This window comes from Chaetomium fimeti (genome assembly GCF_033439085.1).
Source record: "Chaetomium fimeti strain CBS 168.71 chromosome Unknown B0H64scaffold_3, whole genome shotgun sequence".
Taxonomy (NCBI): Eukaryota; Fungi; Ascomycota; class Sordariomycetes; order Sordariales; family Chaetomiaceae; genus Chaetomium; species Chaetomium fimeti.
This window is the reverse complement of record NW_026944331.1, coordinates 3,135,776-3,150,291: the sequence shown is the minus strand read 5'-3', so window position 1 is coordinate 3,150,291 and position 14,516 is coordinate 3,135,776. Positions and strand designations below refer to the sequence as shown.

The 14,516-nt window shown below is 56.7% G+C and overlaps 6 protein-coding genes across 6 annotated transcripts; 4 read left to right on the top strand and 2 right to left on the bottom strand.

Moving 5' to 3' along the window:
• Positions 1-558: 558 nt before the first annotated feature.
• B0H64DRAFT_128230 (P-loop containing nucleoside triphosphate hydrolase protein) lies at positions 559-1,456 on the top strand. Its single transcript, XM_062798081.1, has 3 exons — positions 559-673; positions 758-983; positions 1,044-1,456. The coding sequence occupies exons 1-3, from the start codon at positions 603-605 to the stop codon at positions 1,323-1,325; spliced, it is 579 nt and encodes a 192-aa protein (XP_062661136.1). The 5' UTR covers positions 559-602; the 3' UTR covers positions 1,326-1,456.
• On the bottom strand, positions 1,397-1,942 carry B0H64DRAFT_441069 (RNA polymerase Rpb4-domain-containing protein; the record flags this gene model as incomplete). Its single annotated transcript, XM_062806538.1, has 2 exons — positions 1,397-1,744; positions 1,811-1,942. The coding sequence occupies 2 exons, from the start codon at positions 1,940-1,942 to the stop codon at positions 1,397-1,399; spliced, it is 480 nt and encodes a 159-aa protein (XP_062661135.1).
• A 1,233-nt stretch (positions 1,943-3,175) lies between these two features.
• Positions 3,176-4,836, top strand: B0H64DRAFT_416612 (phosphoribosyltransferase-like protein; the record flags this gene model as incomplete). The annotated part of the gene is made up of 4 exons (XM_062805178.1): positions 3,176-3,932; positions 4,045-4,074; positions 4,219-4,415; positions 4,471-4,836. 4 exons carry the CDS (start codon positions 3,176-3,178, stop codon positions 4,834-4,836), a joined length of 1,350 nt encoding a protein of 449 aa, XP_062661134.1.
• Positions 4,837-6,979: 2,143 nt separating this feature from the next.
• B0H64DRAFT_392594 (voltage-dependent anion channel) lies at positions 6,980-8,810 on the top strand. The gene is made up of 8 exons (XM_062803566.1): positions 6,980-7,065; positions 7,219-7,252; positions 7,303-7,472; positions 7,531-7,538; positions 7,597-7,746; positions 7,832-8,133; positions 8,219-8,454; positions 8,559-8,810. The coding sequence occupies exons 1-8, from the start codon at positions 7,057-7,059 to the stop codon at positions 8,700-8,702; spliced, it is 1,053 nt and encodes a 350-aa protein (XP_062661133.1). The 5' UTR covers positions 6,980-7,056; the 3' UTR covers positions 8,703-8,810.
• Positions 8,811-9,444: 634 nt separating this feature from the next.
• B0H64DRAFT_457889 (ras guanine nucleotide exchange factor domain-containing protein) lies at positions 9,445-12,732 on the bottom strand (the record flags this gene model as incomplete). The annotated part of the gene is made up of 5 exons (XM_062807396.1): positions 9,445-9,534; positions 9,593-11,382; positions 11,421-11,729; positions 11,783-12,110; positions 12,259-12,732. 5 exons carry the CDS (start codon positions 12,730-12,732, stop codon positions 9,445-9,447), a joined length of 2,991 nt encoding a protein of 996 aa, XP_062661132.1.
• Positions 12,733-13,646: 914 nt separating this feature from the next.
• B0H64DRAFT_128136 (uncharacterized protein) lies at positions 13,647-14,205 on the top strand. Its single transcript, XM_062798080.1, has one exon. The coding sequence runs from the start codon at positions 13,851-13,853 to the stop codon at positions 14,169-14,171; it is 321 nt and encodes a 106-aa protein (XP_062661131.1). The 5' UTR covers positions 13,647-13,850; the 3' UTR covers positions 14,172-14,205.
• The last annotated feature ends 311 nt before the right edge of the window (positions 14,206-14,516 follow it).

Below are 14,516 nucleotides of genomic sequence, written 5' to 3'. Positions count from 1 at the left end.
GAGTGGTCCTGAGGTTGTTGGTGTTGTTGTTGTTGTTGTAGATGGTGGTGGGTTTGGGTTTGCGCCGGTCTTCGTCTGGGCCTCGAGTTGCTGTTCTAGCTCCTTGACGCGCTCGAGAAGGCGGTCCTTGGACCAGTCCTGGTAGTTGAGATCGGCCATTTTGGGTGAGGGTGAAGATGAGTTTGAAGATGAGGTTGAAATTAAGGCGCGGTAGCCAAGTGTGTGTGGAAATGAATGAGTTGCACCTGAAAATGATGGCAACAGCAACGCAACCACTAAACGGCCTTGCGCGTGGATGAGGGCCTTCCGAGCGCGGTGCGTAGTGTTCATAGGGAGGGCCGTCACAAAACGGTCCCCTTTTCACCCTCAAACTCAGAAAACTGTCATGAGTCTCATGCGCCCCTTCAGGTGGCCGACAGGTGAAAGCGACTGGAATTCCAGCGGTTGATGCCCCCCCGCAAAGCTGGACAAATTTTGGCGGGTCTCGGTCTTGGCGTCGCGATAAGCTTTGGGGGGTTGTTGATAAGGACGATGCTTCAATACTGTATGTAATATCAAGGAACCCATTGAAGTCAAGACACTCACCCTGTCTCGTCAAAGGCATGATGGAAGAACACACAATTACAGTCCTACTGCTAGGGGATGAGAGATGTGGGAAATCGACTTTTCTCTCGTCAGTATTCTAAACATGAGTTCCAAAATAGCGACCCAACATGCTCGAGAAACCGTTCTGGCTAACCCAGGCCATGAAACACAGACGAATAAGCCAGGGCCGCCAGAACCTTCAAGGGAAAGCTCCCATCACCCTCCTCAGAGATATCGACCAGCCGTTCATTTTTGAGATCCGTTCCCGCAAAGGCCAGTATCGCTTCGAGTTTTACGATACCAGCAGCCCCGAGAGCTGGAGACTCCTCCGGCCGGACCTCGTCATCGTCTGCTATGACATAAGCCAGCGGCTCAGCCTCATCAACCTCCAGCGGGTGGTATGCTCCCCTTGATCCGAACCCCCTTTGAGCCCAAGGTTCCTGACAATACCCCCCCAGTGGATAAAAGAAGTCCGGTCGGTATTCCCGTCAAGCGACGTCCTCCCAGTGCTGGTGCTCGGCCTCAAGCGGGACCTGCGATCCGAGGACGACCCGAACGGCATCATCTACCCGCAGGAGGGATACCAGGCGGCGCAGGCAATGCGTGTTGACAAATACATCGAGTGCTCGGCGGTGACGGGGGAATTGATGACCGAGGCCTTTGACGACATTTGCAGCACCGCCGTCCAGACCACAACCGCAGACGGAGGGCAGAGCGAGGGCGGCTGCATAATTATGTAAGCGGATGTGACAACGGGACCGCTGACTGGGGGACGGGGTGGCGACTGCATGCATGTGCCTCGTTCGGTCGCTCAGTAGCCGTTCTCGACCGTTGGCACAGCATCGGCGTCCATTTCGTCGGCCTCTTCACCGCCCTCGTCCGCCTCGGCGCTTCCTAGTACTTCTGCGATGATGTCGACAATCTTGTTTTGATTGTCATCGTCAAACCGCTCTTCCATATCCTCGATTGCCGTGCTCAAAAGCGCAGTAGATGAGGGGCGAATGTTGAGGATGGAGAGCAGCTCGCCCTTGGTCAGTTCGCTGGGCAGGTTGGCCTCGCGGAGCTTCTCGAGCAGGAGGGATATGGTTGCCGGGCTGTATGTCTGTGTTTCTTCTTGCTTTTCCAGCGGGCTAGGCTTTCCGCTGAGATATTTAGCGACCTATTCCTTGTTCGTTAGCTCGGCGTCTGAGGGAATGATCATTGCTCATTGCTTGTGAGAACCAACCTCTGTCATGGCTTGGTGAGCATTGGCAGGCACTCGCCGGTTTTGTGCCTTATTCCGCTTGCGCTGGTCGACCAGGTGCTGGTAAACCTCGTAATTGGAGAGAAGCGCGTTTTGTGACTCGAGAATCTTCATCTTGTCTTTGCTGATGGGTTCACTTCCAGAAGGATTCTGACGGGGATGCTGAAATTCAGACTGCGGGGGTTGAGCGAGGCTCTGCAGAGACCGGCCAGCTGCACCGGGCACAACAACAAAAGTTGCACGGTAGTTTAGGTAGACAAGCAAATTATTACACAGCTTTCCTGATCGCCACAGCCTTCGTATGACAACCTATGTATATCGCCGTGATTGATTGTGTGGCACGGGCTGCTGCTGTGATGATGCACTAACGTGGGCAACCAACCCAAAAGCTCGCTGTGTCAGAAGAAAACGCGGTAAGGCGTGAGCGATCGCTCAAGCCGACCGTTGGAGCCGGCTCCGAGACATGGGAGCTGATCTGGTGCATCTGCAGGGCACGTCCCAATTGAGCGATGCAAGCCAATCATCCAATGCAGAATTGCCCCTCCGAAAAATTCTCGCATCATCATTGCCTCGCACGCCTGAACGTGAGGTACGTACCGACCTGGGGTGTGCTTTCCCCGGCCGGCCAACGTCAAGAACCTGGAACCACGAGGCGAGAACTGGATCACAACCCGCAAAAGAGAGAAATTTTTTGTTTTAATTCCTAGCAGCCCCGCGGTCAACTGTTCCACACCGCGGGACCGATCTTACCCACATCCCAAACACATTGCCGCATTGAACGGCATTCCCACTTGGTCAACTTTGACTCGACTCAAGATGATTCCCTTGTGATTTCCCTTTCATCTCCCCTCTCTCTCCTCTCCCATTTGATACTTTCTTTCTTCCCACTGCTCTGAGCTCTTATTCCCTCTTCCCTGCTCCTCACCGCCCGGCCACACCTAGCCGTGCTCGGCCCCTCTTCAATCTCAGTTGCCCCAGTACCCTCGGCAATTTTCTATTCTTCGCGACCGACTTCCGGTGTGAGGCATCTGTGCCTGTTGATTGTCCTGTTTACTCCCCTGTTCAACATCGGGAAACGACCTGGAACAGCAACATCATCAAAGAGCCTCATCGAGTGCTGCTTCACCAGTGCCGGCATCGGTCGTGCGGTGTGATCGAGGCTCCGACTCTCGCCTGCACACCTTGCATCGGACGCCTGTTCCGCTGCTGCACCCCAACCTTTCTCAAACACGGATTGCCTGCCGCCACCCTTCCTTCTCCGATTCTGCTCCGCTACTTTATTCCTCAATCGCGTCATTCAATTCGGCCCAGCCTGGTCATTCCGATTGACTCAATTGAACCGCCATCATGGTCCGAAACATTGTGGTCCTCGGCGGTAACTCGCATCCCGCCCTCGTGGAAAGCGTGTGCAACATCCTGGCTCTGCCCGCGTGCAACCGTATCCTCACCAAATTCTCATCTGGAGAGAGCCGCTGCGAGATCCAGGACTCGGTTCGTGGCAAAGATGTCTACATCATCCAGACTGGTTTCGGTGGCAATGGCAGCAAGCTCAACGACCACTTCATGGATCTGTGCATCATGATCTCGGCGTGCAAGACGGGCTCAGCCCGGAGGGTCACGGCAGTCCTGCCCTTGTTCCCCTACTCGAGGCAACCCGACCTCCCGTACAAGAAGACCGGCGCTCCCCTTTTCAAGGCACCCTCCGACAACGGCAAAAAGGACTACACCTTTGACAGCGTGCCGGCGACACCTGCCCCTGGTGTTCCCCGGAGTGCCGGGTTCGTCAATGGCACCGACATCACAAACCGGCTCACCAAGACGACGTCATTGCCCAACGGAACCAACGGGATCAACGGGACTAATGGGATCAACGGGACCGGTGCCATGTCCCCTGTCAAACAGACCAACGGCGACGCCTTTTTCGGTGCCAACGGCCAGAGTATCGCAAGCCCTGTGTCGGGTGCCATTGGCAGTTACACGACACACGACTACGAGAACGTGTCCCACGTCGGCGCATTCCAAGCGAAGCCCGGGTATAAGCAGTGGGTGGCACAGGCAGGAACCCTGGTGGCCAACCTCTTGACCTGTGCTGGCGCTGATCATGGTATGTCCCCCCCGGGTCTCGTGGGCCCAGCCGTGGCTGAGAGTCTGGGCTCGTATTGGCGAGAAATCTTAGCCCCTCGCTCCTCTGGATGTATCGCTAACATGAGTTGCAGTAATCACCATGGACCTGCACGACCCTCAAGGTATGTGGAACAGAAAATTGTGGCTTCGCGTCCACCACGTGGCAAAGCGGCGGCTCTGTTTTCCCGCGCCTCATCAACCACTCCTCGGAGTTTTCTTTGGTGTAAATGCGTTGTAGGTGCAAGAGGATACTGACCGGCTTCCAGTCCAAGGATTCTTCGACGTCCCCGTCGACAACCTGTACGGCAGACCTCTGCTCAAGCGGTACATCCAGACGCACATCCCCAACTACAAGGATGCCGTCATCATCAGCCCTGACGCCGGCGGTGCGAAGCGTGCGACGGCAATTGCAGACGGCATGGGCATCGAGTTTGCCCTCATCCACAAGGTAACATCTCTCTGTGTCTCCCCTCTCAGCCACTTACCAACCCTCGCTGCAGGAACGCCGCCCCACCAAGATCACGGACAGGCAAAACGCGAGTATGATGCTCGTCGGTAATGTAGCAGACCGGGTCTGTATCCTCATCGACGACCTCTTGGACACGGGCAACACCATCACCCGGGCCGCCAAGCTCCTCAAGAAGGAGGGTGCCACCAAAATCTACGCTCTCCTCACCCACGGTGTCTTCAGCGGAGACGCCATCAGCCGCATCAAGGCATCGGCCATCGACAAGTTGGTCGTGACCAATTCGGTTCCGCAAAACGAGCACAAGGCGCTGCTCGGGCCCAAGCTTGACATCTTGGACATCTCGCCCATCTTCGCTGAGGCCATCCGACGTGTCCACCACGGTGAATCGATCAGTGTGCTTTTCAACTACGACTAACCGCATGAACCTGCGGGCTATGAAAAAAAAGAAAGAGAAGTGTGCATATCGAACACACGGCATCTGGCGTTGCTTCCAGCCCATCTTTCGTAGGTGTGGCCCTTTACCCCTTGGACAGTATACAGAAAGACATTGCATTGGTGGTCACAGTGGAATGTCCGTCTTTGGGGCATTCGTTCGTACAGACACTCTCCTTCGCAGCAAGGGTCTCTCTTCCGGCGTTCGGGGTGCACTTCTTCTTTTCTCTCTTCATCTTGTCGGACTCTCATATTCGGGGTAGAAGACAGGCCGGGAGTGGTCACCGGCCTAATACCTAGACAGCCATGCAGAGAATGCATGCGCACACTCATGTCCCATCGAGGATGCTGTGGTGATGTAGTGGTCTGGCTGTGTCGTCGCCGTCTCTTGCCACTCACTAACAGTGAAGCTGGGTCTCGTGCGGCCCCTGTGCTCGCGCTTTTGGAACAAGGAATGCCCGACACGAGGACATGACTGCGCATCTGCCCTTATTTACCCTACGGACGCCGGTTGTTCGGAAGCGACACGGCAGGTCCTATGTAGCCTGGCAAGCTATCCGCATCTTCTTGGCGTCCTCATTCCCTGTACAGGCAAAAGATAGCCAGAGGCATTGGGCGGACGGTGTTATATTCCTGTGTTAACGGAATACCAACATGCATGTTGAAATACAAGTCCAATGACCGGTTATGTCCCGTTCTTGTTTACTGTTCGGCAAAGGACCCATGCAGATCCGAGACCCGGAGCCGATGGAGGGGTCAGCTGCCCCGGTAATCCGGCTTGGCATTGGCTTGGGACCCCGGAATGACGTCCTCCCTTGAACGGATCACTCATCTGGGTTCCGTTCTCTGGCTGCGCTGGCTTATGGAAGAGTGGAAGAGTGTTTTTGGGGAAAATATCAATTGGCTATCATATTTTCCGGATCAGTAGTAGTTTCCCTGGGCATACATATGAAGTTATAATCGAGTCAGTTGATGGGTTATAAGATGAGTGGCTCGGGCCTTCGGAGTTGGGCCGTAAGAGCCAGGGTTGTTGAAAAAAAAAAAACAGAAATTGAGATTACCATCCAGAAAGCGCCACGCTCAATGGAAGATTTTACACCAGGGTTCCTCCTATATCTTCCCGAGATACCATGATAACTATTCTGCGGAAACACTGCCAGTTCTCTCCCGTTACGTGCCGAAGTGATCAGTCGAAACAAGCTTCCCTGTGACAAATCTCACTGGCTCTTTCCGGACGGTTATCCGGCACTCGACTTACACACACATGCACACACCCCGGCCACTGATAACCCGTTTTGAGTCTCCTTAAAACCCCGCCGCACCACCAGGAAACCAACCATCCCTACGCCGCACTCACAACCAACGTCATAAGCTTGTCGTGAGAGCGAGGGGTATCGAAGAGGCTTTTCTTCTCAAAGACAGCACAGCCCATATTGTAGCAACTCAACCCGTTACCAGCGCGACGACTAACCCAACAAAACACACACGAACTGGTATCACCATCCCCTTCCCCCTTTTTTCACTTCCCCATCTACACCACCAACCCACCCACCACTCACCCACCAACACACCACCCACCTCGCACTCCCACAAACACACCACCACCACACCACAGCCCACGATGGCGGGCCCTCCAACCCCGACCATCATCACCACCCCCTCCCCCCCTCCACCCACACAACAACAACAACCACCTCCCCCCTCACAACCACCCCCCCAACAAACAAGATCCCCAACCCCAGCCCCCACATCACCAACAACCACCCCCCGCCGCCCCGCCTTCCCCCGCCAAATAACAGCCACCTCCACCCGCTCCTTCCTCGCCCTCAACTCCTCCGGCTACGAGACCCCCATGGACGACGGCGGCGGCGGCGTGCTCGGCGGCGGCAGCTGGCCGTGGGCTGTTACGAATACCATGTCCGCGCCGAGCGTGCCGGGGTCTAAAATCAATGGAGGGAGGGGCAGGTCGCCGGGGGTGACGCTGCAGTTGCCTGGTGGGGGTGGGCATGGGTTGGGGAGGAGGGCGAGGACGGATTTTGGGGGGTTTAGGGATGGTGGTGGTTTTGGTGGTGGTGGGGGGAGTGGGGTGGGTTCGCCGACGGAGAGTCTGAATGGGGTGGTGATGAGGGCGAGTAGGGGGTTGGGCGGGAGGAAGGTCGGGGTGAGGGAGAGGATTGGGTGCTTTCAGTGGACGTGGTTTACTATGACTATGGTGGGTTTTGCGTTTTCTTTTTTTGCTTGCTAAGGGGGAAGGGGTGTTTAGGGGAGGGGGTGGGTGTTATTCTGGGGGAGGGGGAGGCTTGTTATTCTGGGGGAGGCAAGTGTGGATGTTCGATGGTGATATTAACGATGTGCGTGTGAATAGGCTACGGGAGGCATCGCCAACGTCTTGCATTCAAGTGCGTTTCCACATCCCTTTGCTGTGAGCAGCGGGCTAACCTTGGCGTAGTACCATACCAGTCACAATGGTTGACTGGAATTGGCATGGCCTTTTTCTTCCTCAACCTCTGCCTATTCATCATGAACTGCATCCTCATCTCGTTGCGGTTTTACTGGCGCCCCGGGAGCCTCGTAGACTCGTTTAACGACCAGTACGAGAGTTTGTTTATCTCGTCCATTGTGAGTAGACTTCCCGGCATAGACACCCCCTGAGCATCAACCACTAACACCACCCAAGATCGTTTCGTAAGTCACCCATAGCGTCAACCGCCTGGAACCGGCTGCTCATACACCCCGGCCACAGAATAGCCACCATCTTCATTACCATCACCCAGTATGGCATCCCTTACACAGGCCCCTGGCTTCTGAGCGTCATCGAAGCCCTCTTCTGGGTCTACATCGGCGTGAGCACCCTCGTCAGCGCCAGCCTGTACCTCACCCTCTGGTCCACGCAGTAAGCCCCCCCCCTTTCCCACAAGCACCCCAACCGCACCCACCACAACCACAACAACTAACACCCCCCTCCCCCAATTAAAAAGAGTCTTCCCCATCCACACCATGACCCCCGTCTGGGTCTTCCCGGCCTACCCGCTCCTCCTCTCGGCGCCCTTCGGCGGCAACCTGGTGTCGGCCGCCAGCAAGGCCGGCCGGCTGGACGGCATCAACACGGTCCCCGTGGCGCTGGCGGCCGTCACGGTGCAGGGCACGGGCTTCCTCATCAGCTTCATGATCTGCGCCGCCTTCCTGTACCGCCTCATGACCCAGAAGCTGCCGCGCGACCACCAGCGCCCCGGTGTGTTCATCTCCATCGGACCGAGCGGCTTCACTTGCGCCGGTTTAGGTATGTCCTCCCCCTTTTTCAAGTCAGGAGAAATGGTTTGGCCAACAACAACAAACTAACATCCCCCCCTTTTCCCCTTGAACAGTACAGCTAGGCTCGCAAACGGCCGCCATCTTCCCGCCGGGCTTCGCGGGCACGCAGCACGCGGCCGACATCCTGCGGCTGCTGTCCTACATGGCGGGGCTCTGGCTGTGGGGGCTGAGCATCTGGTTCTTCCTCGTCTCGGTCGGGTCGCTGTGGAAGTACCTGCGGCCCGAGAGCAAGGGCAAGCTGCGCTTCCAGATGACGTGGTTCTCGTTTGTGTTCCCCAACACGGCGCTCGTGAGTTGCTTTCTTGGTTGTTTCTTGCTGTTTTAAACTTGGTTGCTCGTCCGGCGAGTGAGTGAGTGAGTGAGTGATGCTGATGGTGTTGGATGCCCGCGCAGGTGACGGCTACGGAGGCGCTCGGCGGCGCGTTTGACAGCCCCGGTCTCAAGATCTTTGGGTGCGTGCTGGCGGCGTTTTTGGTGTTGGTGTGGATCTTGGTCTTCACGGAGATGCTGCGGTGTTTGTGGAAAAGAGAGTTGTAAGTTGCGTCCTTTTCATTCCCCTTCCCACCACTGCTCCCCTAGGCGCTGCAAGGCAGCGAGACAGAGAAGAGGAACACCGGGAACAGATCTACTAGAGTCAGATTTGACTAACATGGAAACCAGGCTTTGGCCCAAGGACGATGAGTAGAAGTCTGTCATAGACAAAAGAACTGGGATTGGTGGTAAAACCCTGGAGGATATTTTTCGAAAAATGAAGCGTCGATCTCCTTGAATATACGATACGGCAGAGTTAGAGGATTGGTGAAGGGCATCGGTGTTCGAGTAAGCATTTCTGAGGCGTTGTTTTCGGTAGTACACGTCGGGGCACACTGGTTCCATGAGGCAGCGGATAGATATACCCCCGGATTCACATAATAAGGAGGACACAGGCACTCGATCGTCTTCCCGTAATTACAGCGACATGAAATAGAGGTGCTTTGCAATTCGCTCGTTGCCGTGAGAGGTCTAAAATTTGAAATGTTGCCCCGTTTTCCTTAGCCGCGAGGGAGAGATATCCATTCCCTTTCCGCTCTGGCCGCCTTTTGGATCCCCCGCTTGTACCATTATGATCAGGCAAGATACCGTCAAATTTAACGCCGTAGTTTTCGTAAAACCTCGAGCTGTATGTGCGTCCCTTTCCATTAATTCCTAACAGTTTAGAGTGGGCCACACCGTGGTGTTCTGGCACACAACCCTCTCTGCGCGTCATCGCAAGATGGGTGGTTACCCTTGCTTGGCCGCCCTACTTGGCCAGCCAAGGGAACTTCTTCTTGGTCGATTCCCCCACGCCGCCAGTTGAAGGCTCAACCTGCAGGCTGCGCTGGTAGATTTCCTGCGTTTCAGTCAGCAACAGCACGTAAAACAAAAATCTTGGCCGAGAGGGAACCCACCTCGTCATCATTCGCCATCCGACAATCCAGGATCAACTCCTTGCAGGCATCGTGTCGTTGCAAGTTCGGATATGGCTGCCCCTGACTCTTCATGATCGGCAGCAGCACCTCCCCAAGCACCTCAAACTTCTTCCAGTTGATTCGGTCCCCGTTGGGCCCCACAAACGTCTTGCTGCCCTCCTCGGCCGAGACCAGATCACGCCTGTGCAGCGGCATGAAGGGGATGCGCGGCAGCGACGAGTTTTCCCACGCGAGGCGGTAAGCAAAATGGCTCTTTTGCGTGCCCATCAGCAACACCAGCCCGGCAAACCGCTTCTGCACTTCCGGCGAGACCGCGGCACGCGTCTGGGCGAGCCGGTGGATCGCGGTGCCGTTGATGCCTGCCAGCACGGCGGCCAAACCGTTGTAGTTGTTCATCTGGCGCAGCTTTTGGGCGACGACCATGAATTTCTCGAGGCAAGGGGCGCGGTGCTTTGCCTTGTCGCGTATGAGAATCATGTTGCAGACCCAATGGGCGACGTGGTTAAAGTGCGAGACCATGCGGTTGACGTTCTTGAGGTTACGGCACTTCTCCTTCTGGTCGTGCGACAAGCTGACGTGTCGTACCTTGTCGCGGATACGGATCGAGCTGAACATGACCCAGTCTATCCGCGTCAATTCGTCTGCGATGTCCTCGACATCGAGCTCCATAAACATGTGGTACCTGAATTTGTTGAGGGGAAGTATGGGCGATGGTACCAGCGTGGCTGCCTCGCATTCGTAGTCTTCGACCGAATGGAAATGGAGCCGTGCCGGGCCCCGGGCGCCGCGGCCCTCCAAAGCGGACAAGTCGGAGCTTTGTGACGGGCGCCGTTGGCTGGGAACACCCGAATCATCCAGCTGCAAGGAGCTCATCGACTCTGCGATCCCGCTGCGTCTCTGACCTGCACCTTCTTTGCCCTCGTTTTCATCTGCCGGGTCTGATTTCGCCCAGCCTGTATCGTCGTCCAGGGTGACCTTGTGGTCAAGATGCACTCTCATCTGCTGTGCGGCTGCGACGAAGACCGGCTCCATCGACAGCTGCTGGATCAGCTCCTCCAAACTCCTCCTCGTTGCCGACCTGGCAAAGTCCCCGGGGTACAGTGATAGCCATTTCGCCACCACTTCGATTGTTCGCATTTGCGTCTCTATTTTGATTAGATATTCCACCGCCCGGTCGACCCGCAGGCGGCCCAGCCGTGCGCGGATGGCCGCGAGCAGCTCGTACGGTGCGGCAAATTTCCGGTACAGGCAGAGGAAGACGTCGGCAAAGTTCTGGTCTGCTTTCGACATCTTCGGGGCAAGAAGCCTGTCGACAAGGTCGTCAAAGCTCACACCCGTCACCTTGGCCGGCCTGTCAAAGCCGTCCTCGCTCCGCCGCAGGATCGGAATGTCTTCCGAGTACTGGTAAGACTCCCCGTCGGATTCGTCAACATCGAGGAAGGACTCCCCCCCGCTGTCCAGGCGAATGCCCGGGGTCCGCAGCATGCTCGACACGGTCTGTTGCTTGCCGTCCTCGGGAATGGCGCTGCTGGGGTTCAGGTTGCTGCTGGAAGCGATGCTCTGATAATCCAATCTCGGAGATCTCGACGGCGGACCTCTGTGACCTTCGTTGGGAGGCTGCGAAAAGCCCCGCAGAAGCGAGAAGTCGGAACTGGCCCTGCTGTGCTTACTGTGCTGGCTGATTGGGCGGCCATTATGGAGATCCATGGGCGCATCTAGATTTGCCGTCGAAGCAGCGCGCCTCCTGGGACCCGAGCCTTCCGACTTGTCTGGTGCTTCTCGTCAGTCCCGTCTCACAACGTGTTACCGGTACCGAGCCCATGGTAGACGGCTGGCAGGCTCGTGACCGCTCTGCTGATGCGGCCGCAGCACAAGTGGGGCAGGGATGAAGCGCCGGGGACGTAGATCTCACCTCTCCGGTTGGCCAGCGCGACTCTCAACATGGCTTGCAAGCATTCCCGAGCAGTGGCTGGCGCGTTGGCCGCGGTCCTGAAATGGCCGGCGCACGTCGCGAAGGCGGATGCGAGCCCCGCCAAATCCGGGTGCCGCAGGTCGTCGGGAGTGTCGCATTTCGTGGCGACGAGAACGGTCGGCAGGGAGGAATTCGCGAGGGCGGCTGTGCCAATGAGCATGCGTCCGGTAACGCGTCAGTTCGGGATGGGAACTCACCCATTATTGGGGGCACTTCCCGCATGCTCCCCTCATTCACGGCATCGTACAGGATCAGTGCGCCATCCATGCGGGGCACCGAGTGTCCTCCGATTTGCTTCGGCCAGTGTACGGGCTGGTTCGGGTCCAGCTCGATGCCCTCGAGATCGAGTTCGACGAGCGTGACTAGATAGGAGGCACCATCGAGTTCGTGGCGTAGGGCCGTGATGTTGGAGGCCGACGGTCGCGGTGCCCGGCGCAGGTGTTGTATGAAGGTGGACTTGCCCACGCCTACGGCGCCAATGATGGCTATGTTGATAGGTTCCATATCGGATTGGGCATGCTCGAACTGGACCAGTAGTCAGCCTCTCCCGTTCTCTCTCCCTCCTTTCTCTCTGGCGCGTTGCGAGAAAGCGTCTGTAGCCGCCGTGACGGGGGTTCCTCCTCCTCTCTGGGGGGAGGGAGGAAGAGCAAAAAAGAAAAGTCAAGGTGCGTACCCAAGGGGTCGGATTGGTATGGCTCAGGGATTCTTTTCGCGGCGGGATCCACGGCTGTCGCTCCTCATCACGGTGACCAGCACTCGTCGTCGGGGCGGTTTGCGGGCCGGGATGGGGATGGGTCGCGGGATGGGGTTCGGGATCGGGGTCAGGGTCGGGGGTGTGGTAACGAACGAAAAACGGATCGTCGACGATGGAAGCGAATGAATCCCTAGTGCCGGCGGCAGGAGGGTCGTCGACGAGAAGAAAGGTGCCTTCGGAGCCTATGACGGAGGAAAGTTGTCCGGATGATGGTGCGAAGCTTGGCTCGCCTGTTCTCGCCGTCGCAGCCGCTGCACGCGGACCAGCGCCAGCACCGGCAGCACCAGCACCAGCACCAGAACCAGCAGCTCGCGGCGGGGTAGCCGGCACAGACAGCTTCGGCAGCGCTCCTCCGGGACGGTCTGACACGGGCTGGTGAGTCTGTGCCCGCATGGCTAATCAGAGGACATGGCGGCGCGAGAAGACAGCGAGAGCATACCGCTTTAGGGCCGGATTGGGGGAACGGAGATGGAGTTCAGCAAGCTCGAAGAAAGACGCCAACTGATAATAAATTGAATGAACAATCCCGTTGATTGGGCTGGGTTGGATTTAGACTCCTTTCAGGGTCAGGGTCTTGGGATCCATCAAGGGATGCCGCGAGACCAGGGCACGGCTTGTCTTCCCTCCCAGCAGCCGGGGCAGCAGCAACCCAAGCAGCACCCAAGCACACGCCCAAACAAGGGGTCCCCGTCGTTCGCCTGTTGTTTTGGAGCAAACGCGGCGAGTCTGGAACCACTCGGACGTCGGGTATGTGGGCTGCAGCGTCCCGAAGCAAGCAGCGGCCAGTTCAGGAAATACTTCCAAGTGGGTGCAGGCTGCGCGGACCCGACCGTTGTTCGTTTGCAAGAGATTTCCGAGTTGGAAAGTTGAAACTTGGAAGGCGAGGTGGGACGGGGAGCGAGGCGGTTTGGTGGGCGGTCTCCAAGGCTTGGCTGCTTCTTGTGGTGTTGTGCAGCTGTGAGTTTAGGGTTCTGGGGACTGGGAAATGACTGTGGACCCCCCAAACTTGTGAAGTTCCCTCTGGGCCTGCCCTTGAAGAAATGGAACCCAAGAAACCCAAGAAACCTGCCGAAGCCCTCCATGTGTCGATGCCAAGAGATCATCCAACGGCAAATCCGAGCAGAGGAAGGAGCAAAGACCGACGAAACAAACGCCAAACACTTTCTTTGCTTTTTTTGGATCTTCCAGACGCCCAAACGGTGCCGATCTTGAGGTTTTACCCCGACATGCCCGACCAACGAATCGCGATCTGCTACCGGCTAACAGAGTACCACCTACCGAGTTAACTGACTAGTCAAACCAAAGCAAACAGATCAGCGATGCCGACACACCCGTCGCATTTCCATAGGGAGCACCTCAACCGTTGACGGAGTTGTTTTGAAACATCACTGATATCAACCGCGTTTTGTTTCGACCGCATGCCGATCGATGGCTTCAAGGTCTAAGAGGCACCTCGAGATTCGAAAAAGTACAGACTACGGGCATGCCTCTGAGTTTATGTGAGCGGAGGAATGACCCGAGCTTGGCTGGCTGTCCCTCTCAGTTATCAGTTATCAGTTCTCAGATGGAGACGACGGCACGCGCATTGCATCGAACTGCATGTACAGTACATACCTTGTTTGTGTATGTACGATGTATGTATGTATGTACATGTGCCTAGTTTCCACCATAACGTTAACGACGGGCTGTCTCCACATTCGCCATGCACGTTGGCATCAGAGGCGTTTTCTTGCTTCGGCACGCTCTTCCAACCGAGGACCGGTTCCTGCAACTACTGCATCGACCGCGCCGAACGAAACGTGGTTTCCGACTCCTCCCATGAGGAGAGATGAGGCTCGTCGGTGCCGTCGTTTGCGGAGTGGGGGGCTGTTGCCTTCCCAGATCATATAACCATTGTTAACTAGCAGAGAAGTGATTGACAATGTGGACTTGCTGTGTAGATGTCACAGTCCCGTCGTCTCGAACAACTGTCAGATGAGGATGGCCGGCTTCGGCTCCGCTTCACTACTCGGCATGGAGACCACGTCCGGGTCTGGGCACCGATGACTTCTCGAAGCTGGGGAAAAGGGCAGACAAGCCAGTGGAAAAAAGACTTTCTCATTCCCAAGGATCCGGACCGGGGTGCTTGACTCGGCGTCTGTTGAAATTGGACCTAAACCCGATCAAACCACCTTAGC

Bases quoted from the DNA above. Each gene is read 5' to 3' on its own strand.
- B0H64DRAFT_128136 (XM_062798080.1), top strand. From the start codon at position 13,851: ATGACCCGAGCTTGGCTGGCTGTCCCTCTCAGTTATCAGTTATCAGTT.
- B0H64DRAFT_392594 (XM_062803566.1), top strand. The intron at 7,253-7,302 runs GTGCGTTTCCAC...ACCTTGGCGTAG, and splicing joins CGCCAACGTCTTGCATTCAA to TACCATACCAGTCACAATGG. The intron at 8,134-8,218 runs GTATGTCCTCCC...CCCCTTGAACAG, and splicing joins CTTCACTTGCGCCGGTTTAG to TACAGCTAGGCTCGCAAACG.
- B0H64DRAFT_128230 (XM_062798081.1), top strand. From the start codon at position 603: ATGATGGAAGAACACACAATTACAGTCCTACTGCTAGGGGATGAGAGA. The intron at 674-757 runs GTCAGTATTCTA...CATGAAACACAG, and splicing joins GGGAAATCGACTTTTCTCTC to ACGAATAAGCCAGGGCCGCC. The intron at 984-1,043 runs GTATGCTCCCCT...ATACCCCCCCAG, and splicing joins TCATCAACCTCCAGCGGGTG to TGGATAAAAGAAGTCCGGTC.